This window comes from Stomoxys calcitrans, chromosome 2 (assembly GCF_963082655.1).
Source record: "Stomoxys calcitrans chromosome 2, idStoCalc2.1, whole genome shotgun sequence".
Taxonomy (NCBI): domain Eukaryota; kingdom Metazoa; phylum Arthropoda; class Insecta; order Diptera; family Muscidae; genus Stomoxys; species Stomoxys calcitrans.
Window position 1 is genome coordinate 163,668,260 of NC_081553.1, and position 27,727 is coordinate 163,695,986.

General features: G+C 40.2%; 2 protein-coding genes across 2 annotated transcripts; both read left to right on the forward strand.

Moving 5' to 3' along the window:
* The first annotated feature begins 1,164 nt into the window (after positions 1-1,164).
* Positions 1,165-5,711, forward strand: LOC106086875 (interleukin enhancer-binding factor 2 homolog). The gene is made up of 3 exons (XM_013251699.2): positions 1,165-1,505; positions 1,569-1,697; positions 4,716-5,711. Exons 1-3 carry the CDS (start codon positions 1,347-1,349, stop codon positions 5,607-5,609), a joined length of 1,182 nt encoding a protein of 393 aa, XP_013107153.1. The 5' UTR covers positions 1,165-1,346; the 3' UTR covers positions 5,610-5,711.
* A 3,934-nt stretch (positions 5,712-9,645) lies between these two features.
* LOC106084270 (uncharacterized) lies at positions 9,646-26,104 on the forward strand. The gene is made up of 3 exons (XM_059363209.1): positions 9,646-9,840; positions 9,917-10,249; positions 23,921-26,104. Exons 2-3 carry the CDS (start codon positions 9,922-9,924, stop codon positions 25,987-25,989), a joined length of 2,397 nt encoding a protein of 798 aa, XP_059219192.1. The 5' UTR covers positions 9,646-9,840; positions 9,917-9,921; the 3' UTR covers positions 25,990-26,104.
* The last annotated feature ends 1,623 nt before the right edge of the window (positions 26,105-27,727 follow it).

The window sequence follows — 27,727 nt, forward strand, 5'->3', positions numbered from 1 at the left end:
TGCCATCTTCTTTCTCGCATATTCTTCGCTCATGTACGCACACGTATACATACATGCACACAAATTTCTTTGTGTGACTTGGCGAAACGTTGATCAGCTTGATGACAAAATGGCAGATTGCACCATCTGATTTGTGTTTGTTGTACATGACATATGGTACCAGCCCATGGCAAATTACCAGGTAGCGTACCAAAAACAGCTGAGTACAATTTTTCTCGCAAAGTGCACTATCTGTCAACGATGCCAGGATCCGTCCTCCCCGACATGGATTGTGATGTGGATGGAGTTGCAACACTTTAAGCCAACAGTTAACCAACAACAACAAACGATCGCAAACGACAGGCTGGATGCCTCCTTTTTACCTCAAAATGTGGATATTTCAGATATGTCCAGACGTCTGACAAATCATTCTCCAAATCAACAGCCAATTGCTCAAGGTGCAGACAAAAGCTCCATGCCAAACAAAAGATCTTGGTGTCCACCAATATTTTCGTACAACGTGAACGTTAAAGAGCTGGTGGATGACTTGGGTTCAAAAATTCCACTCGGAAATAGTTGAAAATTTTAGCGTATTTTCTGAAAGCATAATAGAATACCAACCCTTAGTGTTTCTAACACATCATCAATCTCATATAGCAAGTAGCATATTTTCAGTGACAAAGAAGGTTAGAACAAGACGTAAATAATGCTAAGGTTTTATATGTTAACCATTCGAAATGCATGTCTAATGTATTTTGACAAAGTAAGAAGAAGCCTCTTAATGGGCGGAATGCCATGATTTGCTAATAATAGGATGTCAAATCTGCCGATTGAAATTGTTATCAAATAGAATAAAACGTAAAAAAAAATGAATGTAAAAAGAGAACAAGTTGACATACTCAATGCCAAGTACAACTAAAACTAAAAAGAGATTATGTCAGCTGATCGCTTGGCTTAACTTTATTCAGTGAATCCTGCGGAATGCTGTGAAATTCCATATAAAAAAAAGATCGCCGAGACGTTAGCTAAAAACAGGCTTTTCATACAACTCTGGAATAAGAAAATTTCATCAGCTGGGCTAATGACTTTACCTTGTATAAATTTGCCTAGGAAGTTACCTTGTAATTGTACTTTGGTGCGTTTCTTCATGAAATAAACGGGTATCTCTTTGTGTATCCGGTTCGGTACTGAGCATTGCAGTCTCTTTTCGTATATATGACACTCTGTTAGACATTTATATAGTTTTCGCCTGGTCGAATTTTGGAATATTGGTTTTGTGAACTAGATTGATTGATTCTCTTATCGTTTAATTAAAATTGGTCATAGATTCTTTAAAAATTGATAAAGTAAAGAAAAAAAGAATAAGAATGGTGCGAGGAGGAATTCGTGGTGGCCGTCCTATGCGGGGTCCAATGAGACCTCCATTTAAGAAGACTTTTGTACCGCGGCATCCATTTGATTTAACGTTAGCAGACGTTGTATTTCCCAAAGTCTCCCCGGCTGTCGACGATGCTGCTCTAACCGCAGTAAGATAAATATACCGCCATGTTCATGTATATGTACGACAAATTAAATGTTTTTTTTTGTAGGCATTGTTAAAACGAAACCAAGACCTTAGTCCTACACCTGCAGAACAAACTTCTGTGGGCAATCTGGTATCTAAGGTGCAAGCTGTTTTGGATAACTTGATTGTGGCTCCAGGTGATTTCGATAAATGTGTAAGTAGTTCCCATTCACATTGTATGAATGATTGTATAGGATAACACTTGGAATAACCATTTACTATACACTTTTTCTTACATTGCACCGAAATTGCAAGCATCCAAAAATCAAGCATGCGCATTTCCTTAAATTTAGTGTGAGGTAACCTTTCATATTATACCCACCACCAGATATGCGGCTTTTCACATATGAAGTTTAATAGGTTTCTTCTACTCTTGGTAGGCTGACCCTTATTTCTGTTAGGTTTTACTAAAATGCTCAAGTTACAAACTATTTGTTTGATTTGTTATTTTTGGAGTATCTTTTGGGAAATTGCTGGTACATAATTGTTAAATGTTAAGGATCTTTCGAATGCACTATATCAATTTTTAATCACCTATTGTTGACATGACAAAGACATTCAAGTGCTTGGGCGACGAACGCCCCTGTAACTCTGTGGACCAGCGGAAAGGTTGGTAGGACGACGAAAATTCTAGAAGAAGGTGGTCAGTGCAACTTTCGGTATCATAACGAGACATACAGGACTACGTGCTCATTTATGCAAAATAGGGGCGGCTAGAGAGAGATCATTGCCGTCCTTTCGCGGCTACCAAACACCGGCATTTAGGTGGGGACACAATACCAGACATGAAACAACTTAGGGCCATTGCGAGGGCTATGAGCATTCCAAAACTATGTGGTCTAATCTAGATTTTAAGAGGTCTACCGCTTGGCTGTCACTGGCTAGAACAGACGTCTTAGTCATTGTGTCTGTCATGACATTTTACTATCTAATCGGAAAACTTGATGACAAACTGAAGGTTCCCAGCAACGAATTTTGTACAAGCTGTGAGGACATCGAAGAGGAAGAGATTATAGAACACATGTGTGTGTGTGTGTGTCTCGCATTAGCAGTCAGAAGGAGTTCCACTTGAGGTTCTCATTTCTTTGAAAACCTGTCTGATTTAGCCTTTAAATAACCAATGGCTATCATGTTACCGCGGTGATCGGTTCTTTGGACCGGAACGAGCCTGCTCACCTATAGGAGCCGGACGAGGATCGCCACCTCCAACTGGCTTAGGTGTATGTCCATAGTGGCATTGGGTGGATTAACATTTAGATATAGTTCGGTTTACATTTAGATATAGCTCCTATAAGTGCATGTATATGTTCGCCAAATTTGGGCGAATGTTACAACTATTCGAAGATTTTTCAACCGACCATCAACCGAATGTACAAAATGCCGCCCGCTGAACTGTACGCCCAGGTTTGCGTGTAAAATTTAATTGAAAACGTTTTTTTTATTATTAAATCCTTATAGTACAAATTAATTTTCTAGCCTTATAGCATTTCAAAAGCAAAGCTGATGCCAAGTTTCAAAGTTCTGAAACTTTTGAATTTCTAAATTCTAAAAATTACTTTTTTGACACGGACAACCCAATAGCGTGTTCGGATTGCCAGTGCGAAAATCGTGGGTTCGATTCCCACCAACGGCCTTAGTCTGACGCTACTGTGGTTCACAATCGAATTAAAAATTGTCTAAGTGAGTATGTAAAGGACGGCTGATATTTCCTAACCTAACCTACTATTATGACATCGGCACGGGATAGCTGTGAGCACCACACAGGCCGGAACATTGAGGTCCGATCTGTGTTCATTGCTGCCACGAGAAGCTTAGCTGCGAGCCACCGGGCCACAGGTCCACAGGTTGCGGATAGTGAAATGCTCCATACGGAGTAGCTGCAATTGCAGTCGCGGACAATCACCAGTATCGTGCGGAGAGAGGGAGGGCCGGGAGGCTGCGGCTCTTGCACATATACTGAGTGCCTATAATGCTCGACAAGGCGAGTTATTAGCGCCTTAAAATAATCACAGGCCACCTTTTTCCCGCGTTGATCGGTCCTTTGGACCGGAACGGGCTTGCTCATCTACAGGCGCTTGACGAGGATCTCAACCTCCACCTCCAACTATTATGCATCCGCTGGTTTGAGTAGTGTCCAATAATGTACAGTATCCGATTAAACACATGCAAACACCATAGAAATTATCAATAACTAAAAAAATATAAGGAATTCTAATTCTATTTGCTACTGTTAAAAAAAATAAAATAAGTGCCTATAAAATCGAAATAATTTATTTTTTTAAGCATTGGAAATTTGCTTTACACGTGCCGTATTACAATTGTAATTACAAAATATGTCTTTTACAATTACTTCTAATTTCTTTTTTATTTTTTGAAATTTATGTGGTAGTTGTATATGATTTTTCCGATCCTGTATATGTATTGCTTTTAATAGCTATCCCAACAAAACATGTGCTTCCAAAGATCTAGGGGAAATTTAGTGTTTGGGGTTCGGATGCACTCCAAAACTGCATCAAATGTGGTGATTTTAACATAGGGTTGTCGCCAAAAAAAAACAAAAACCAACACAAAGCCGGCATAAAAAAATGTGATCATAGAAACTATAACAGAAAACCCGAATAGTCAAAAATGGCGTATGGAACATACAACACTCAATCGAGGATATGTAGAATTTAAACATGCAATTCATTCATAACATATATGATCTAACGGCTTGACTAATAAATGAGGAAATTAAATAAAAAAAAACAAATTTGACCAGGTGAAGAAATGATTATATTGAACGTGGCTAATTATTTAATAGCATACAGTAACTAATTATCACAGGGCTTGTTCCCTTTATCTAGTTCGCTTTGCCCAGGTAGAGAAAAAAGTTTTATTGGATTAATGTTGTAGGCTCATCGAGTATTTCATATATTCATAACATACATTTTAAGTCAGTTTATCCTGTGCTTTAAGGGCCGCATGGCTACCTCTCAATCCGAAGCTGCTGCATCCATAGAACTAGATTTTTTCTGTGCTAGAATTTAATTGAATTCCTTCAATGGAACGAGTAAAAAATGTAATGGACAACATAAAATGGTATTATGTTGCTTATTATTTATTTAAAAATATGCATGTTGTTTAAACGTATTCAAATTTGTTTGTGTTGTCTTTGCGTATATTTCTTTAGCAACTTGAGGAAGTACGCCAAGTTGGTTCATTCAAAAAGGGAACGATGTTGACTGGAAATAATGTGGCCGATATAGTTGTAATAATGAAGTCTGTGCCTACTAAAGAAGCATGTGAAGAGTTGGGAAAAAAAGTCGAGAATGATCTTAAAAACTCCATGAAAACTGAGGTTTTAACTAAAGCAGATAAAATCGTTACAACCCATCACGATCGCGGCTTTGATATTTTCAACTCCCAAGCAAAAGTTCGCATCCTAATAACAACTATTCCACCAAATATGAGAAAGAGCGAGCCAAATATGTTTCCAGAAGCCAAAGTAATGCATGGACATCTGGCGGCTATCAGACATACGCGCTGGTTTGAAGAAAATGCGCATCATTCATCAATAAAAGTGCTTATTCGCATTCTTAAGGATCTCACAAAACGATTTGAGGCTTTCTCACCCCTGTCACCTTGGATGTTAGATTTGATGGCGCATTTGACTATAATGAACAACCCTTCCAGACAAGCATTACCAATAAATCTCGCATTTAGACGGGTATTTCAACTATTGTCGGCTGGACTCTTCTTACCTGGATCTGCTGGTATTACTGACCCTTGTGAGCCTGGTCATAACCGAGTACATACAGCAATGACTTTGGAAGAACAAGACTCCTGCTGCATGACTGCTCAAACCTTGTTACGCGTATTGGCTCATGGTGGATACAAACAAATTTTGGGGATTGAGGGCAATTCGAATATTGTTAAAGAAATGTCAGTGTGGAATGGTGTAGTTGTATCGCCACTTGAACGCGTTTATGAAAAACCGGCTGATAAAAAAGACGGAGATGGTGATGAAGACATGGAGACTGTGGAAAATGATAATGTAATGGATGAAGATTCAGCCGATCAATAAAATACATACGGAAAGTGTATAATTTTGATTGACATACCCTATTTAAAAATGTATTATTAAATGAAGAGGTAAAATATAATTGTAATTTTATTGGTTTTAGGAGCGACCATGCTATTTACTTACTGGGGTCTAAGTGCAATTTATAGAATTGTCAAATGGAAGAAGTTTGAAATACGTTTGTTTTCCATCCGCAGTGTCAGACTATTCATGAAGCGGATAGTGCTTCAGATAGTAGGAAACCCTGTAGTATGCAGGTTAGCTGGCGGTCTTATAGACCAGTGATGGGCTCACTAACATAATTGCAAAGACTAACTGATGGTGCATAATGATCCCGTTGTGAAAATAGGGTAGTACATTTTTTGATATCTGAAGGGGGAGCGGACCCTCCCCCTTACCCTAATTTTCAGAAACGCCAGATCTCGAAGTTGGGTGGTGCGATTTAAGCGAAATTTTGTGTGCTCTCTTACAGTAACCTACGAACAAAAATTTTGTATCCAAATTTCGGATGGAATACCTAGCGGGGGCGCCCCACCCCAAAACCTACCAAATATATATCTACACCAATCACGACAATATGGGACTCAAATGAAAGATAATTAAGATTAGAAAACGTATCTGATATCCAATTATCTGACCAAGTGTTTGTGGGACCACCCTAACCCCCAAAACACCTCTAAATCGGACATATTTACCGACCATTGCAATATGGGACGCAAATGAAAGGTATTTGCGAGTAAAATACGAATCTGATATCCAAATTTGGGACAAAGTTTCTTGGGGTCCACCCCTTCCCCGAAACACCTCCCAAACTGGACTTATTTACTGACCATGGCAATATGGGGCTTAAATAAAAGGTATTTGAGTGTAGAATACGAATCTGATAACCAGATGTGGAACGAAGTGTTTAAGGGGCCGCCAATCCCCGAGAACATCCACCACAGAAGACAAATATACGACCATAGCAATATGGGCTCAAATGAAAGGTATTTGGAAGTAAAACACGAATCTGATATCAATGTTCGGAAAAAGTGTCTATGCGGTCACCCCACCCCCATAACACGACCCAAATAGGAAGTATTTGCTGAACATTGCAGTATGAGGATCAAATAAGAGGTTTTTTTTAGAGTAGAACACGAATCTGATATAAATTTTCAAAGCCAAGTCACTCAAAGGCCACCCCATCCACCAAAACACCGCCAAACCGGGCATGTTTGCCGACTATGGAAAAATGGAGCTCAAATGAAGGATATTTGGGAGTAGACCATGAATCTGACATCAACATTCGGGACCAACTGTCTAGGGGACGTCCGACTCCATAACAACCCCCAGGTAGGACGTTTTTGCTCACCAAGACAATTTGGGATCCATACCCCAAATCGGACATATTTGCTGACTTTTGCAATAAGGGGTTTAAATGAAAGGTATTTGAGATTGGAAAACGAATTTGATATCTAATTTCGAGGCCAATGCTAATATAAGGTTCAAATAAATAAATAAATAAAATATTGATACATGAGAATAGAGCACGATGTTTGGGGGGCAACCTCACTCCCCAAAAAACCTCTAAATCGGTCATATTTACCGACCACGGGGCTCTTATGAAAGGTATTGGGGAGTAGAGCACGAAATTGATACCCACTTTCGGATCAATTTTCTGAGGGTCTACCCCTTTCCCAAAATAGATCACAAACAGCAATTATTTACTGACAATCGCAATATGGGGCTCAAATAGAGGTATTTGGGAGTAGAATACGAATATCTAAATGTGGGACCACGCATTTGGGCCACCACTCTTTCCTAAGGGTAAAAAGTTGCCGACCATGCCAATATGTGGCTCAAAGGAAGGGTATTTGAGATTAGAAAACGAATTTGATAACCAATTTTGGAACCATGGGGGACGCCACATCCTTTAAACTCCCCCTCAAAACCAATGGCAATATAGGGTTTATAGCTGATATTTTTTTCAGGGCCAAATTTTGTTCCATATAAAGTAAAAGAAGGCGCAGCGGAGCGGGCCCTGTCCAGCGAGTCATTTAAAAATAAAGCAAAACTGGTTGAAACCTCGAATAACATGTTTAATATATCAAGAATGAAAGGTATTATCTGGTAAAAAAAAATTCCAATTCTTGCAAGAATTTATCGCAAAAACAAGTTCTTTAATTGTAAACAAAGTCAAACGTAACTATAATACAAGCACGCAACCAAAACTCGTTAACAGATAGTGCAATTCAGGAGAAAAAATTGTATTTAACTGTTTACGCTACGCTACCTGGTAAATATGTCATGGATATTATGCCATGAACATTATTAAGGATGTAAAATCTGCCAAATGATAAAGTCATCAAATAGGAGAAAACGTAAACAAAGAATAAATGTAAAAGAGAATAAGCCGACATCCTCAATGCCAATATTTGGCTAGTTTTTCGCAACTAATACGAAAGCTGAACAGAATACTCTGCTTAAGTGTTGGTACCCTATTCGGCTTTTCACGTGAACAACTGTCAAACTTTATATAAAAAAAGGACAAACTAAATACATGTGAAATAAATGCCTTTTTTAGGCGTATGGCTCAAAAGGAGAACTTAAAAACAATCCTAGTGAAAAATATCACAGCTGTGTTATCAATCCTTTGACATTTAGATTTACTGCAAAATCAAAACAAATATAAAAAAATACTCAGCTGTTCTCATGACCTCACCTTATAACAAGGTGAATTTGAAAAGGCGGTCTCACGCGAACAGCTTTTTGTTTGCATTCTATTTATTGTTATCTTCTTTTTTGCATATTCTCTGCTCATGTACGCAAACGTATACACACACAAATTTCTTTGAGTGTGTTGGCAAAACATCGACCAGCTTGATGACAAAATAGCGGATTGCACCATATGAATTGCGGTTGTTGTACAAATGAGACCACCCATGGTACAACTAAGAGGTAGCGTCATTAGCACAACAACAAAAATCTACCCCCAACGAAACTACCTTGAGTAGCAAATGTCGTTAATTGAAATGTCAAAGTGGTTTTAGAAATAAATAGTTTACAACTTATCTTTTACAAATGTGTTCTATATTTGCATTTTCATCATTATAATACTGTTTTGTTGTTTATGTGTGGAATATCGGATCAAATAAGACATATTTTTAAGATTTTGTCAAAATATCACAGCTGTGTTATCAAGCCTTTGACATTTAGATTTACTGCAAAATCAAAAAAAAAATAAAAAAATGGTACCCAGCTGTCAATTGACCTCATGGATGAGGTCATGCGAGTTTTATACTTGTTTTTGTTACATTTGGGTCATTTTATTTATCAGTCTAACGGATTCGCAATCTTATCAATAAATATTGTAGAACGCTTTTCCCGCTAAAGGCCAAAACAGAATGCGCTCGTTGAGCTTTGTTCTTGAGCGTTGCGTTGAAAAATGCAAACAAATCCTACAAAAGCAAATTGCAAAAGTTAAAAGAATTTTAACATTGACGTTTAAAAATAAACGGTTAGGTCACTTGTGAAAACATAAAGTGGATAGGTTCCATGAACATCATTTAAGATGTCAAATCTGCCGATTGAAAATGTCATCAAATAGGAGAAATCGTAAACAAAGAATGAATGTAAAAAGAGAACAAGTTGACATCCTCAATGCCAAGTACTGCCAAAATTAAAAAAAAAATTTTATGTCGGCTGATCGTTGGCTTAACCTTATTCAGTGAATCCTACATAAGACAAATCTTTTGAATACAGAAAGTGACAGCTCATATGACATGTCTGATCGTGTAACTGTGTGGAATAAAGAATAAAATAAGACATCGTTTTAAGATTTTAGAAAAAATCACAGCTGTGTTTACAAGCATTTGACATTTTGTGTTATTGCAAAAATGAAAAATTTTTACTCAACTGTTCGTTTGAACTCATCTTATAAGTGCTTCCTGGGGGTTGTTCAGCAAATCATACCGTGTGAAAATTAATGGCAAATAATTGTGAATGAAATTTATGTTCACACCAAGTTGTGTTTGTCTGCATGTGATATTGGTACTTTTTTTTGCAACCAATCGTTATTAAAGTAAAATTACAGTAATACACTTCCGCTCCCCAACATTTTCACTTAATATTTTTAATAAAATCAAGCGTAATTTATTCTTTTCAACTAATTGTAAAGCGTATTGTTAATGTGTTAAACCAGAAAATTATGTGGATGCTGCCGGTAGAAAAACACGAAATATTTCCTAGGCTCATGGCAAGTGAAAATTATCGATTTTAATGTGACAGGTTGACGCATAATGTTGCTGTGTATGTTATTTTTTACAATATAGTTACAATGCTCTCAATGGAAACGCCGCCCCAACATCAGGGCATCTATGCTCCATTGAATCAGGCAATGTCCGATTCTGATTCGGAGGAAGAAATACATAACTCAACAACTCACCGTCAAATAAGACAACTAAAACAAAAGCAAGAACTATTTCTACCCAATAATCTACATCTTGATTTCAAGTCAAACAGGCCGAATCCGCCCAACACATTGAACTTACATACGAAATCGTTTCAACAAAATCGTCGTAAACTTCAAATTGAGCGTCAACGACAATTGGAGAGAAATTTATATCAAAACTCACACTTGCAGTATAAAGAATCAAATACTCTTGGTATGTATTGTTATGAGTTTTTTTTTGTTTAAAATTATTTTTTTTATTTAGAAAATGGTATTGTTTCTATATGTAATTACATATTTTTTGGTTATATTTTTTGTTCAAATTATTTTCTAAAGACATTGGTGTATTTAGAAAGTACATCAATGCTCCCCAATGCATTAGATGATGAGGCCATCGTAACGCAGAGCTTAGCACGTCCGCCTATGACGCTGAACGCCTGGTTTCGAATTCTGGCGGGACCATCAGAAAAACATTTTCAGCGGTGGTTTTTCCCTTCTAATGCTGGCAACATTTGTGAGGTACTATGCCATGCAAAAACTGTCCCAAAAGGTGTCGCACTGCGGCACGCCGTTCGGACTCGGCTATAAAAAGGAGGCCCCTTATCATTGAGCTTAAACTTGAATCGGACTGCACTCATTGATATGTGAGAAGTTTGCCCCTGTTGCTTAATTGAACGTTCATGGGTAAAATTTGCAATTTGAAAGGTATTAAAGAGTATATTGGAAATTATATATTTTTTTAATTTTATCACATGCGGAATTTTATACTTCTTTTTTTCAAGAGTTAATTATACTTTTAAATCAACAAATAAAAGCTTGTAAGCTCGACTGGGCCGTACATATCTAATATATTCTCTACCATGGATCGCATTTGACAGGCTCTTTGCACAGTTTCTCTTTACCAAAGCATATTGGGATGAACAAAAAATCACTTGATGTTATGTTTTCGGATAAGAATTGCTCAAAGAGCGAAATCGAGAGATCGTTTTATATGGAAGCTATATCATGTTATGAATCGATTCGGATCATATATAACATGGTTATGAGAATTCTTAACAAAAGTATTTGTTATTTCAGCCAAATCGGAAGAGAATTGCTTCTTTAAAGAGTTAAAAAAAATTAAATTGGGAGATAGGTTTATAAAGGGTGATTCTTTAGCTATTATCTTGTTGGCAATACTGGTTTAAACAGCTCACGCACGTTTTGTGTTTTGTTTCACTGTCAAACATCTTCAGTTTGGTCTATAATTTAACCATAAATAGTCTTACAAATGAACAACGCTTGCAAATTATTGAATTTTATTAACAAAATGCGTGCCCTGTTAAGGAAGTTCATCGTACGCCTCTTCGATATTACGATGAAGGTAATATTTGGCTCTATGGGTACGCAAATAAGTAGAATTGTCGATTTTGGAGTGAAGATCAGCCAGAAGCAGAAAAAGTCACAATTTAGTGCGATTTTTTGGCTGGTGGCTTCATTGGACCGTATTTCTTCAAAGATAACGCGAATCGTAACGTAACTGTGAATGGTGAGTGCTACTGTGAGAAGATATCCAACTTTTTTTGCCCAAAATGCAAGAGCTTGACTTACTTGACATGTGGTTTCAACAAGACGGTGCCACATGCCACACAGCACGCGTAACAATGGACTTATTGAGAAGGGAGTTCGGTGAATATTTTCTTTCACGTTCGGGACCGGTCAATTGGCCACCTAGATCGTGCGATTTAACGCCTGTATACTATGTTTTGTTGGGCTATGTTAAAGCTCATGTCTATACAGACACGGCCGATTCGTGAGATACCGGCTAAAATGTTGGAAAGAGTTTGCTTAAATTAGACTGAGCGGATGGACCATTTGAGGCGCATTCACGTTCAATATTTGCATGAAATAGTCTTCAAACATTAAATTGTATGGACCGTACAATCGATTCAAATAAAGATTTCATGAATTTTTCTGAATTTTACGTGTTTTTTTTTAACTTTCCAATAGCTCTTAAAAATCACCGTTTATAAGAGCTATATCTAAACATAGACCGATTTCGTCCATTTCCAATCTCAACCCCGTGTACAGCAAATGACCTACATTAGTAAGAAGTATTTGTGGAAAATTTTCATTTATTCATTTTTTTATTAATGTAAATAAAAGTAACAATAAGGCACAATTTAATTTTAGTGTAATGTAATGGCAAGACTGTGTCGATACAGAAATCTGTATACAAAAACGATCTACCTGATATTCCGATCCATTGTAATGTTGACGATGTTCAACTTTTCTTAAACACTAAACCAAATTGTGTACAATCATGTATGGATAATATTAATAGCGATCTAAATGAAATCCAGAAATTAGCGAGAAAAAATAGTCTTTGTCTTAATCCGGCAAAGACTAAGCTAATGAAATTCTCAAAACGATTAGCTACTCAAATTCTTCCAGTTAGAGCTACTCTGAACAACTCAGTAATAGAAACTGTTGAATCATCCTGTAACCTTGGTGTAATATTCAACTCGACACTGACTTGTGCCAATCATATTAACAAAGTTGTTGGTAAGGTTCAAGAAATGCTGCGAAGTTTATGGTCTGTGCAAAAGCGAAATGCCTCATCCTGCTGCAAAAAATTATTTATCTTAAGCAGCCAAAATATCTTTATGATCATTTCCTTATCGCTCGATCTGGCAGAGGACTACAAATTCTACCACCCTTCCAAACCTCAAACTTTGAGAAACAATTTTTAATAAACAGTATTCGTATTTGGAACAATTTGCTATCCAAAATCCAAACCATAAGTAATGCTACACTCTTCAAAAAAAAAAAAACAATTTTCAAACACTATATTTGAAATATAATTCCTAAAAACACTCTTGTGAAAAATTTTACTTTTATAAATCAAATTTATTAAAATATTATTTTTTATTTTCATTTTTCTAAAATCATATATTCAATGTAAATTCATTCTTTAAACTGGCATCGTCATATATTTATAAGATTTTAATCTTGTGATGCCTGGTATCAATAAACAAACAAATTTGCTTTAAATATGTAAAAGTAAATTGAGATATTTTGCTGAAGTTTTTCAGAATATATGTCCTTTATTTACAATGGGAGTATATTAAATAAATTACAACAAAATATGACCAATAGTAAAATGTTCAGTGTGAACATAGGACACCAACGAGCTCTCTCCATTTAGGTCTATCGTTGGCCAAAGCCTTGGCTTGATACCACGATATGTGGGTCGATTCCAACTCTCTTTTCGTACAACGTACCCATGTGTTTCTCGGGCGTCCCCTCTTTCTTTGGCTGTGCGGGTTCCAGTCTAGGACATTTCTCGATATATCATCATCAACAGAGTACCCTGCTTTCAAAAATGTAAATAAATATATTTGACTTCGGTAAATGTATTGCTTCGCCATAAACTCATTCGGCACTAGCGTTGCCCTTAAGCAACGCATAACGGATGACAGTGCTTTTGTCCATTGAGGCTGTCCATGGCAAGTTAATGCAGATTTTAAAATGCGATGAAAACCCTCAACCATGCCATTTGATTGCGGATGATATGAAGACGATGATGAACTTTTGTTCCGAGAAAATTTGTCATGCTTACGAAATAAGCTGATGTAAGTTGATCACATCTATCTGTGTAAATATTGTCGGGACAACCAAACCTTGAAACCCATGTTGAAAACAAATTGTCACAAATTGTAGCTGATGTAGTATTTACTTTTATTATTTATATTGTAATTTACATCTACAGTTTGGCATAGCATTATATATATATATATATATATATATATATATATATATATATATATATATATATATATATATATATATATATATATATATATATATATATATATATATATATATATATATATATATATATATATATATATATATATATATATATATATATGTATGACATACACATGTACGCTTGTGTATGTCACCTAAATCCCCAAAAACGCAGTGTAAATCATAAAAGATCATACAACGCGATATAACCTTACCGATATTGACTTCAAAAATTCAATTCAGCTAGTAAATATACAATATACCAACGCATTCGTCATATAATAGATGGAACATTTTCGATTTTGCATAAAAATCCGGACTCCAGTGATGACTTCAAAACAGCGTAGGAAAAAAATGGGATCCGAGATCCAAAAAGTGTGTCGTTGTTGTTGTAGCGGTTTATTGTGTACTATCTTTCGTCTGCTTGATTCTGTTGAGTGTCAAGACCCAGGAACTCCGCGACTAAGATGGGGTGCGTCCACAGGGATCTGGGTCTGAGTCGAGTGGGTCTGGCCGGGCAGTTAAACAGGTGACGTGTATCGTGCGGTCCCTGGTAACAATCGGCACATACGTCTTGCACGTCGCCATCAATCCTAGCTCTGTGGGAATTGAGGCGGCTGCATCTGCCGGAACGTAATTGAGCCAGAACCACTCTGGTTTGCCGGGGGAGGTCGATTTCTTCGGGTGCAATGGGTGGTGGTCGTTCTCCAAGGACTACATTCACCCGGTAGCCAATTAACGCGTCTGCTACCGTGTCTGCATGAATGTTGTTCAGACCCGCTTGATATGCCGCTTGATCTAGAGGTTCTCTCTTGTAGCGCTGGACCTCACGCTCTAGATCGTGTAGATCAACCTTAAGGCTTCTGGGCGGTGAGTATCTATCCACAAGATGATGATTTGGATGATTTCTGCGATAACAGCCCAGAAGGTATTGCTTAGACAGCATGTAGTTATGTCTTCGCACTGGTAGGATCTTTGTCTCCTGATGGAGGTGGTCCACATGAGAACTAAGGAGACAGCCCGTCGCAGTTCGGAGGGCGGCATTCTGACAGATCTGAATATTATTCCACTGCGTGTCACAAAGTTGACGTGACCACACTGGCGCTGCATAACTTACCACAGACCGGCCAATTGCTTTGTACGTGGTCAACAAAGTTTCTTTGTCTGCACCCCAAGTGATGCCAGCGAGTGACTTGAGGACCTTGTTTCTACTTTTGACTTTATTGCAGATTGCTGTGGCATGTGGGGAGAAAGTGTAAGAGCTGTCAAATGTGACGCCAAGTATTTTGGGACACTTGATGGTCGGAATCATTTCTCCATCGACCATCACAGTCAGCTCAGAATTCACCTCACGCGTATTTGTAGTGAACAGTGTGGCTGAAGATTTGGTGGCGGATATTTTCAGATTTCTTGCAGCGAAATATGAGGCAAGCTCGTTGAGGTAGACGTTCAACCTATCGCAGATGTCATCAATGGGTGGGGGGCCTGATGCCATGATCGTACAGTCGTCCGCATATGATACGATCTCTATGCCGTCTGGAGGAAGTGGGATGGAGGATAGGTAGAGGTTAAACAGAGACGGAGATATCACCCCACCTTGGGGAACTCCCTGTTTCACTCTACGGTGTTTTGACTTCTTATCCCTAAATTCCACAAATGACTGGCGGCCACACAGATAATTCGCGACCCAACGTTTCAGGCCTGGCTGGAGGGACGTGTTGGCGATGTCCTCAAATAATTTGGCATGGCTGTCGAATGCCTTCGATAGGTCCAGTGCCACGAGGACCGTCCTGTCACATGGCCTGGGTTGATTGAAGCCACGGCAAATGTGTGTGGTGATGGCATGCAAAGCTGTTGTTGTGCTGTGCAGTCTCCGAAATCCGTGTTGATGCTCGGCGAATGGAAATTCTCCTACGAGGCTCGGGAGGAGTAATGCCTCAAGCGTCTTAGCCACTGGTGAGAGAAGGGAGATCGGTCTGTACGACTCCCCCAAACTCGGGTCCTTACCAGGCTTCAGTAGCGGGATCACTCTGCCCATTTTCCAGACATCTGGAACTATAAGAGTGTTCAATGACAGGTTAAGGACTGTGGTAAGGTACTCAACTCCAGGTAAATCCAGATTCTTCAGCATCAATGTAGAGATTCCGTCGGGGCCCAACGCCTTGGAAGGTTTGGCGCCACGGATGACATTCGTAACTTCGCCCACGGTAAATTGTGATGGCTGTTCATCGGCTCGGAGACCACGAATACGGCGAATGGCTCTCCTCCTTGCCCTGTCTCTCTCGGGATGCATTCAGAATAATCCTTACTAAATTCTCAATATCCTGAGCTTTCATATCTACAGTCACATTTCCACCTGATTCAGTGTGACCACTTTTAGAAAAATACATACGGTCTTCTAAAAATAAAACATTTTACATCTTATAATCATACAATATTTATCCCAGAATCATATAATCTATAAGCTTAAAATGTTTCACAATAGCCAAGTACGACACACAATCCCATGGCAGCCGGTTGTACGCACCGGATTGACCCGATGGAATCTTCATCGGCAAGGGCTGCCGCCTCAGTGTACGTGTTCGTCTTTTTTCGTCATGGGAGAGGCACATCCCGGAGTGCCTTCTCCGTATGCTTCTGGTCCGTGCCGGGATTGAAAAGAACCCCGGACACTGGGTCTGTTCCGTTTGCCAGAACCGCCTTCATCATCGGTCAGTGTCGGTGAGGTGTAACCGGTGCTTGGAGTGGGTACATTTCCGTTCTTGCTCTGGCCTAACCTCGCTACGGGAGTATAGTCATACTGGCTATGTCGCTAGGTGCTGTGCGAATATAGCCAGCAGTGGGTCACAAGCGTCGCCGTCGTCGCCTTTGGCGTCCTCGTCGTCGGACTATGTGACCCCCCCGACCTCTCCCGTACGGCAATTTATGCAACGACAGCACCCTAGCCCTACTATTGCCAGGCCAGTGTCGGGAAATGTATCGTGCTTGCAGTTAAACTGCAATGGACTGCGAGGCAAGATTGATGAGATTGTAGATTTTATGAGTCGGAAGAGCATATCGGTCGCAGCGATCCAGGAGACAAAGCTGACTAACACCTGCAGCTTGCCCAGTTGTCACGGCTACAATGTGCTACGTAAGGATCGCTCAAGGAATGGAGGTGGGGGATTGGCCTTCGTTATACACCATTCTGTGCAGTATAGGCCTATCTCGCCTGCGCTTGACGCTAGTGACCCTTACATGGAATGTATGGGGGTAGCAGTCAGGTCTGGTACTGCCGAGATAGAGATATACAACGTGTATATACCGCCGGTTGGTAGCTGTGTCCCGATTAATGGCCAGGCCTACAGCCCCGACATAAGTGGGTTGCTATCTGGCCATAGTCGTCTGGTTCTGGGGGATTTTAATGCACATCACTCGTCATGGCATTCTCCCCTAGGTAACGACCAGCGTGGCATAGCTTTGGCAGAGCAGATAGATAGCTCCACGTTTTGCACGGTGAATGAGGATGCCCCCACTAGGATTACGAGGAGGTGCAGCAGCTCGCCAGACATCTCAATCGCATCCCCTGATCTCCTGAGTGACGTATTCTGGCAAGCCGTCATCTCTTTGGGGTCAGACCACCTCCCCATAATCCTCACCATCGACCGACCACCCGACTTCATAACCTCTGAGCGCCGGACGTTCATTAATTACAAGAAGGCCAATTGGACTGGCTTCAGAGAGTATACCAATCGCCGCTTCAATGAACTGCCACCCCCCTCTGATGTGCTTGTGGCCGAGAGGAAATTCCGAGACATCATCAACGCAGCAGCCGCTCGCTTTATACCAGCCGGTCGAATACCGCAAGTGCGACCCAATTTCCCGGCGCAAGCAGTGGTACTCGCAGACGAGCGTGATGGGATTCGTGCTATGGACCCCGCTAACCCCAGAATCAGCGAGCTGAATCTGGAAATAAACAGGGTAGTCAACGAACATAAGCGGAATTTGTGGCTGGAACACTTGGAGTAATGTAACTTAGGCACCGGTGCAGGCAAATTGTGGGCCACTGTTAAATCTCTCTCGAACCCCGGTAGACGGGACGACAGGACCTCAGTCACTTTTGGCGAGTTAACCGTGACTGATCCGAAGAGATGCGCCAGGTTATTCAACCGTCAATTTATTGTGCATCCCGAGAGAGACAGGGCAAGGAGGAGAGCCATTCGCCGTATTCGTGGTCTCCGAGCCGATGAACAGCCATCACAATTTACCGTGGGCGAAGTTACGAATGTCATCCGTGGCGCCAAACCTTCCAAGGCGTTGGGCCCCGACGGAATCTCTACATTGATGCTGAAGAATCTGGATTTACCTGGAGTTGAGTACCTTACCACAGTCCTTAACCTGTCATTGAACACTCTTATAGTTCCAGATGTCTGGAAAATGGGCAGAGTGATCCCGCTACTGAAGCCTGGTAAGGACCCGAGTTTGGGGGAGTCGTACAGACCGATCTCCCTTCTCTCACCAGTGGCTAAGACGCTTGAGGCATTACTTCTCCCGAGCCTCGTAGGAGAATTTCCATTCGCCGAGCATCAACACGGATTTCGGAGACTGCACAGCACAACAACAGCTTTGCATGCCATCACCACACACATTTGCCGTGGCTTCAATCAACCCAGGCCATGTGACAGGACGGTCCTCGTGGCACTGGACCTATCGAAGGCATTCGACAGCCATGCCAAATTATTTGAGGACATCGCCAACACGTCCCTCCAGCCAGGCCTGAAACGTTGGGTCGCGAATTATCTGTGTGGCCGCCAGTCATTTGTGGAATTTAGGGATAAGAAGTCAAAACACCGTAGAGTGAAACAGGGAGTTCCCCAAGGTGGGGTGATATCTCCGGCTCTGTTTAACCTCTACCTATCCTCCATCCCACCTCCTCCAGACGGCATAGAGATCGTATCATATGCGGACGACTGTACGATCACGGCATCAGGCCTCCCACCCATTGATGACATCTGCGATAGGTTGAACGTCTACCTCAACGAGCTTGCCTCATATTTCGCTGCAAGAAATCTGAAGATATCCGCCACCAAATCTTCAGCCACACTGTTCACTACAAATACGCGTGAGGTGAATTCTGAGCTGACTGTGATGGTCGATGGAGAAATGATTCCGACCATCAAGTGTCCCAAAATACTTGGCGTCACATTTGACAGCTCTTACACTTTCTCCCCACATGCCACAGCAATCTGCAATAAAGTCAAAAGTAGAAACAAGGTCCTCAAGTCACTCGCTGGCATCACTTGGGGTGCAGACAAAGAAACCTTGTTGACCACGTACAAAGCAATTGGCCGGTCTGTGGTAAGTTATGCAGCGCCAGTGTGGTCACGTCAACTTTGTGACACGCAGTGGAATAATATTCAGATCTGTCAGAATGCCGCCCTCCGAACTGCGACGGGCTGTCTCCTTAGTTCTCATGTGGACCACCTCCATCAGGAGACAAAGATCCTACCAGTGCGAAGACATAACTACATGCTGTCTAAGCAATACCTTCTGGGCTGTTATCGCAGAAATCATCCAAATCATCATCTTGTGGATAGATACTCACCGCCCAGAAGCCTTAAGGTTGATCTACACGATCTAGAGCGTGAGGTCCAGCGCTACAAGAGAGAACCTCTAGATCAAGCGGCACATCAAGCGGGTCTGAACAACATTCATGCAGACACGGTAGCAGACGCGTTAATTGGCTACCGGGTGAATGTAGTCCTTGGAGAACGACCACCACCCATTGCACCCGAAGAAATCGACCTCCCCCGGCAAACCAGAGTGGTTCTGGCTCAATTACGTTCCGGCAGATGCGGCCGCCTCAATTCCCACAGAGCTAGGATTGATGGCGACGTGCAAGACGTATGTGCCGATTGTTACCAGGGACCGCACGATACACGTCACCTGTTTAACTGCCCGGCCAGACCCACTCGACTCAGACCCAGATCCCTGTGGACGCACCCCATCTTAGTCGCGGAGTTCCTGGGTCTTGACACTCAACAGAATCAAGCAGACGAAAGATAGTACACAATAAACCGCTACAACAACAACGACACACTTTTTGGATCTCGGATCCCATTTTTTTCCTACGCTGTTTTGAAGTCATCACTGGAGTCCGGATTTTTATGCAAAATCGAAAATGTTCCATCTATTATATGACAAATGCGTTGGTATATTGTATATTTACTAGCTGAATTGAATTTTTGAAGTCAATATAGGTTAGGTTATATCGCGTTGTATGATCTTTTGTGATTTACACTGCGTTTTTGGGGATTTAGGTGACATACACAAGCGTACATGCGTATACATGAATGCGCATATCACACACATCCATACACAATTCTTGAAAATAGTTGTATATTTTGGTACTTTTATCGATTATTCAGTCATGAAATCGGGTTTATTTGGGATTTAAAAATAAATCCTGCAAAAATGGGATTCATTTTTGTATGGCAAAACCTGCAAAAAACACAGGAGTTAGCACTGGATTTAGTGGTCAAACGTACTCTAAAATAAAACACAGTGAATAAGTAACGAAGACTGCTTCAAAAAATGAACATAGTACTAGAGCAGGCAAACTATCGATAGTTTAATTTTTGCATCAATTTTAACAATATACTATTGGTAAAATTTGATGTGTTGTTTTTATATAAAAATTGGTTTAACAAACAATTCCGCAATTCATAAGCTAAACTTTAGTTTTTTAATATAAAGCCTTGAAGATTCAGATAAAATAACAAAATTTATTTAATTTATTTTAATTTTATTTTATTTATTTTAATTTTGTTTACAATTTTGGTCGGCTGGAATTTTTGGTCGGATTTTTTTTGGGTTGGTAACGCTGACTAAAATGTATACAATAACCAAAACTCGTTGACAGTGCACTTCGCGAGAAAAAATTTGACTCAGCTGCTTGCTACCTCATGATGGATTAACGAAGGTGGCTTCACGCTTACAGCTGAAAACAGACGGTCAGATTGACGGTCAGATTGACGGTATTAAGATGTCAATTCTGTGTTTACATTCACAGCAAACTGCCCAATTTTTCACACACTTTTTTGTTTTGTTAATCTTTCTTATTTCATAATTTTTTATCATTTTAGCTGCACACGTACACACACAAGTGCAAGTTTCTTTGGTTGTGTTGAAAAAAATCCCAACTTTGAAATGACATCTCGATGACGCATTGCACCATATGATTTGTGGTTGTTGTACAAATGAGACCACCTTTAATTGTTTCGCCATGTATGCTACATGGTCATTTATCATGGGATAGATCAAGATTTTGAGAGCTCTGCTGGAGGTCTTTTCCAGCAGCAATGTGCAGCATCGAACAGATGTTTTTTGAAAACTCTTTTGTTTAGGCATCAAATGTCTGGGAAGCTGCCTGACTCAATAAAAATACCAAAGCAAACACGCAAGCCGACAATGTGAGTCTCAAATAAAAGATTTTTGGAATTTTAGTACGAATTTGATTCGAATATATGGACCAAGCATCGTCGGCCACCAAAAACTCCAAACGGACATGCAGACCGACCGGGCAATATTGACTTAAATGAAAGGAAGAACCTCATCAAACGGACTGCACGCCGACCGGGATTATATGGGACTCAAATGAAGGGACTTAATTGAGAATAGAGTGCGAGTCATACATCCATATTTGGTATAAGGTTGATCCAGGGACTTTAAAAATATTAGTATATGGGATATGGTTCTTATACGGCATGTATTTGAAAGTAAATCAATGAAAAATACGATAATCAAATAAAGTTGTGTAAATCCGAGAAAGACCAATGGTTCTGAAAGTTTGATTCTCTGTGAACCGGCTTCATGATATTTAAAGATATATTTATTTTCGAGTGTGGGTGTTCTAGACTGGAATCCGCAAGAACAGCGAAGGACGGGACAGCCGAGAAACACATGGATCCGGTATGAAAATCAAGCCAAGGCTTTGGCCAACGATAGATTTAGATGTATAGAGGTTGTTAATTATGTTTATAATATTTAACTAGCTGGCCCGGTGTGCTTCGCAACACCCTTAAGTTATATTCGTATTTAACTCTCAAATACCTTTTGATTGAGTCTCATATTGTCACGTTCGGTGTACATGTCCATTTGGGGTGTACGTTTAGGAGTGATTTTAGGCGTGGGGCGGCCCACCTGAGACTTCACCCCAAATTTGTATATAAGTTTCGTATTCTACTTCCAATTGCCATGTTGCCCCAATCGGTAAACATGTAATTTATTGGCGGTGTGGCGGGCTTCGCGACACTTGGCGTCAAATTGTTATATCAAGATCGAACTCTACTCATAAATACCTTTCATTTGATGACCATATTGTCTCAATCGGTAAACATGTCCGTTCGGTGGGATTTGGGGTAGAGGGTCCTCCACGGTTATTTGACTGTAAAGTTTTATACAAATTTCTTTTTTCTGCATTTCGGGGGGCCAAACTCTACCATCTGTGAAAATTTCATGAAAATCGGTTAAGCCGTTTTGGAGTCTCTAGGTAACATAAAAACCAAGCGCAACACTTTCATTTTAATATTTATAATAGACTAACTGTACTGGGCCCGCTCCACTGTGCCTTCTTTAAAGCTCTTATACCTTTTATTTAAGTCCTATATTGTAATGGTAGATATATAAAGTCTGTTTTGGTAGAGTTTTAAGATGGAGACATTTCGCTCCGAATGTGGATATCGAATTTGTGTCATTGAAGCGCAAAGGTCAGCAAGTCCGCCAATGATGCTAAACGCGTGAATTCAAATCCTGGCGACAAAATAGGAACATTTTAAGTAGTGGTTATGCCCTCCTTATGTTGGCGGCATTTGTGGCGTACTATGCCATGTTTCGATGTCATGTAAAAAGGAGGTCATTTATCATTGAGCTTAAACTTGAATTGGACAGGACTCATTGATTTGTGAGAAGTTGGTCCCTATTAATTTATGAAATGTTTATGGGCAAATTTTTACTCCACTACCTCATACCTTTCATTGGACTCCTATATTGTCCGGTTTTGGGTGTATTTTATGAGTGAGGTGGCCACCCAGACACTTAGCTCTCGTAGTAAATATAAGCTTCTTGGTAAACTTTCAAATATTTTTTATACGAGCCCCATATTACCATAGCCAATAAAAGAGTTTAGTTTCACTTTTGCCCTATATGGTCGTGATTGGTCATATATCCATTTGACGGGGAGTATTTTTTGTAGGTGGTATGGTAGCTCAGACATTCCGCCCAAATATGGATATCTAATTCGTGCTCTACTCTCAAAAACCTTTCATTTAAGCCCGAAATTGCTATGGTTGATAAATATGTACGGCTTGGAGCGCATTTTGGGTCTGGGGGTGGCATTCCGCCACTTTGCACTAAAAATAGGTATTATAATAGGATTCTTAATCTTTTCGCGAATACCTTTCATTTGAGCCCCATTTTGATAGGAACGAACTGCTTGGAGGATGCGACTTCCTGGGCACTTGGATCCAATTTAATACCATATTCATTTGATACCCATATTGTCCTTATTGGTCCACTTTTGATTTTGGGGTAACGGGGGAGGATCCGCCCCTTCCGATACAAAAAATTATAAAGCCTATTCCTCCTTCCCGACCATATTCGTAATCTACTAACGAATGCCTTTCATCAGAATCGCATATTCTTATGATCGTCCAATCGTTGGGGTTGAGGCGGCCACCCGGTTACTTGGACCCAATCTTTAATATGAAATTCGGACTCCTGAATACCTTTCATTTGAGTCCCATACTGTCCCGATCGCCCCACTTTTATTTTGGGTAGTATTTTTGGGGTAAGGTGGAGGGTCCGCCTCTCCTTTCGATATCAACAAATTATATAGCCTATGTTTCCTTCCAGACCAACGTACACAATGGATGATGAGGGTATATAAAATTGAATATGGGCTTCAAAATATATTCATGGTGGGTGGTTTTCAAAGATCTGCTTGGATAAACTTAAACATTTCTTCTCATTTAGACAGCTCATAACATTGATGTTTAAACATTTCCTTTTAATTTTGTATACTCGTATTTTTGATGTAATATTCCTATATTTTCAGGATACGATAGAAAAATGGAACCTCTTCAAAATAATAGTGTACAAAACACCTATTTGCGATCGGTCATGATGTCTGACGTAGGAGTAGCATCCGACAGTGGTGGTCCGTGCGACGCAGCCAACAATTACTCTAGCTTTGAGGAAAATAATCAAACCGATGCCGACAACGTGGCCATACTAGGTGGCAGTGATTGTACCAAGGATATTCCACTTGAGCCTATGTCGCCTGCAAGGCGCTGTTGCTTTATTGCATCTTTATTGTTGTGTATTCTAACCGTAGTAGTCTTTGTTTGGGTAATACCTTGCAGTGACGAAGGCGGAACCTGTCCAGCAGCCATTGATCGTATAAAAACGCATAACTGGTTAAACAATTATACAAAAATTGAGCTTAAAGCCGGTGTAAACATCGTCACTGGCGTCCGCAGTTGGGAAAATAATCTAATATTCCTGTACCGTGGTGATGCATTCTTTCCAGAGTTTCGGCCCGACAATTCAAAGCGCAATGGAATCATTTCTTTGATTGGCAGTTCAGGAGCGGTTGCTTGGTTTGATGAGATGAAGGATGAGCCAATAGCTATAGACTGTACACTTCTTGATGTTGATAGAAATGGACGCCCTGACTGTCTTGTGATTGACGAGTATGGCGAACTGGGTGCTATAAATCCTGTCTCCGGGGAATGGCATTGGCGATGTAAGGAACATTCGGACCAAAAAGTTGAAACTCTTGACTTCCCCGTGATTTTACCCGATTTGGATCATGATGGTGTCCTTGATATCTTAATGGTTACAAATACTGGTTCAAACGATCGTCAATCCAATCGGCAAAATTCCCGCAAAGGAGATGCTGCAAATAAAAGTGCATTCGATCGAAGAAACTTTTTAAAGATCTTATCTGGGCATAGTGGACAACCCATTGGTGAGGGTTTTAGGGTAATAGAATGTGACACTTTGAGGAAACTACAGTTGGAAAATGGCCAGACGGTCTCATTCAACTGCATTCACAACAAAACGGAGGCGCAAAGATCTAAAACACTGGCCGAGCTATTTTCACTTATCACAAACAAATCTTTGGTGGGACAAAATCTGGTGCCTGCCTCGAAAATATCACAGCATCGCCATTACGGCCAGCGCAAAGACATAGACTCCCAACGGAATATTTATTCATTGAATGACAGAGAACTCATAGTAGAAAATAGAGGAAAGTGTCCTGACGATTGCAATGTCACTTTTATCCTCAGCGAGAACCGCAATGGCAAAGCGTTTACAGTACGTAATTTTACAAGTAGTGGTATGTACGGAATGGTTCCTGCCCAGTGGCATTTCAAAAACACCAAACCTAATATGTCAGGTTTCGTGATGAAGTTTTGGAAATGGAAAACCGATTCACAGACCAGCAGCCAAACATCTACTTCGCCTAGCAGCAGTAATCCACGTGGAAATGAAACCTTCCAGAAGACCCAAACTGCAAAGACCAAATCGAAATCGACGAAGTCACAGTCGAAAGATAATATTTCAAAAACTTATAAACAGAATCACGTTCAAAACGGACCAGAAAACAACAAAAAAGAAGGACGTCATCATGACATGGATCGCGATAGAGAGTTTGATGCTTTCGAGCATGTCATCAGCAAACGTAGTTCATTCAATTTTGAACGCAATACATCTCGTTCGAAGCGCAGCAGTACATCTTTCAATGCCACTAATAGGAAATCTGCAGGAACAGGTCTGCTTATGGACAACTACAAAATGCAAATGATAACTGAGTCAGTAATATTGGTTCTATTTATCGGCACTGAGACGCGCATTGAGAATACCTCGCAAAGTAATATAATACAATTTTGTCGCAAAGACCGCAAAGATTTAATTTGTCAACCAGATTTGAATAACCAAGAGAACTCCATGCTTATTGCCGATCTGGATCAAGATGGTTCCCAAGAGCTTGTCTCATATATGTCAACATTTGTACCGGCTAACGAGGATTCTCAAGATTGGCGACTAGTTACATATGTGCGTTTATTGCGATTACAATCAGAGTTGCCAGCATTCTATGGTGATATTAAAAATAATTAAAATCCGAAATCCCGAATTGAACTAAGGTCATTGGCATTTATTATCACTATGTGTACTAACTTACATAACAAAATAAACTCGATAGAATATATTCTTGATTTAAATTGTTACGTTACATGCTATTATTTATTTTTTATTGGCTAACCTGCCTACCCTTTGACACGTATCACATGTTTCCAAAGACACCCACGCACATAGCCCTGAAAAAATAACAGTATCGTGCTCTACTCTCAAATTCCTCTCATTTGAGTCCCAATTGCAATTGGCTAAGGGGGAGTTAACGGGGTGGGACGACCCTCAAACACTTGGCCTCAAAATTGGATATCAAATTCGTTTTCTACTATAAAATACCTGTTATTTGAGCCCCTTATTGCCATAGTAGGCAAACATGGCTGGTTTGAGGAAAGATGTTTAGGGGGCGGAGCCTTAAAAATAATATCATCATCGTTCTAGAGCACAATTTTGTTTGAACCCTATAATGTCAAGCATTTTTAAGGTGGCGCGTCTCGTTCAGATTGACACTTATAATTAAAACTACCACTTGGGATACCATATTTTTAAAGATCCATAGGTCCTCCTGTGTCTATCCCTATTTGAGGGCAAAAGGAGTACCTTGGGATACCATATTTTTAAAGATCCGTAGGTCCTCCTGTGTCTATCCCTATTTGAGGGCAAAAAGAGTACCTTGGGATACCATATTTTTAAAGATCCGTAGGTCCTCCTGTGTCTATCCCTATTTGAGGACAAAAAGAGTACCTTTTATTGCTGTCCTATTCTATCCTGATCGGCCTTCAATTATTATTTTTAATTCCTTTTTTGTTGCGAAGGATGGATTGCCCTTTGACACTTCCTTTCATTTGAGTACAACATATTCTCTGTCGCCCTACATGACACTTTGGCGTTGTTTTCATTGGGTGGAGAGCGTCGGTCCCCCCACCGCGATCTAAATGTCTTGCTGAACGGCAGCACATGACCCTCTTTTGATTTTGGGTAATACTTTTGGTGCGGTTTTGGGCTTGGGACGGTTGCCTAAATACTTGGATCCAACATTAATTATATCATATTTATAATCTACTCCCGAATGCCTTTCATTGGAGTCTTATATTGTTCCGTTCGGTCCACTTTTATTTTGGGCGATACCTTTGGGACTACGCCCTAAGTATTTGGATCCAATTATTGAAATCATATACGTATTCTATTCCCGAAAACCTTTCATTTAAGTCTCATATTGTCCCGGTCGGTCCACTTTTGATTTTGGGCGCTACTTTTACGGCGGTTTGGGTCTGAGACGGCCTCCTAGGTACTTGGACTAAATTTTTAATACCATATTCGTATTTAACTCCCAAATACCGTTCATTTGAATCCCATATTGTCCCAATCAGTAAATATGTCCTGCTCGGGTGTTTTGGGCTCAGACACCAAGGAATAACTTTTTATGTCAGATATGCACTCTACTTTTAAATACCTTTCATTTGATACCCATATTGCTCAAAGCGGTAAAGTGTCCTGTTGGGTGGTGTTTTTGGGTGTTGGGGACCCCTCCGACACTTAGGGTGACATTTTTATGCCAAGTTCCTACTTTACTTTTAAATGCCTTTCATTTGATACCCATAATGTCCCAATCGGAAACATGTCCCTTCGGATAGTTTTTAGGTTGCGGCGACCCCCAGGTTATTTGACCCTAAAATTGTATACCAATTTCGCTTATATCGGTGCAAAAATCTCCGAGATCTGGCCT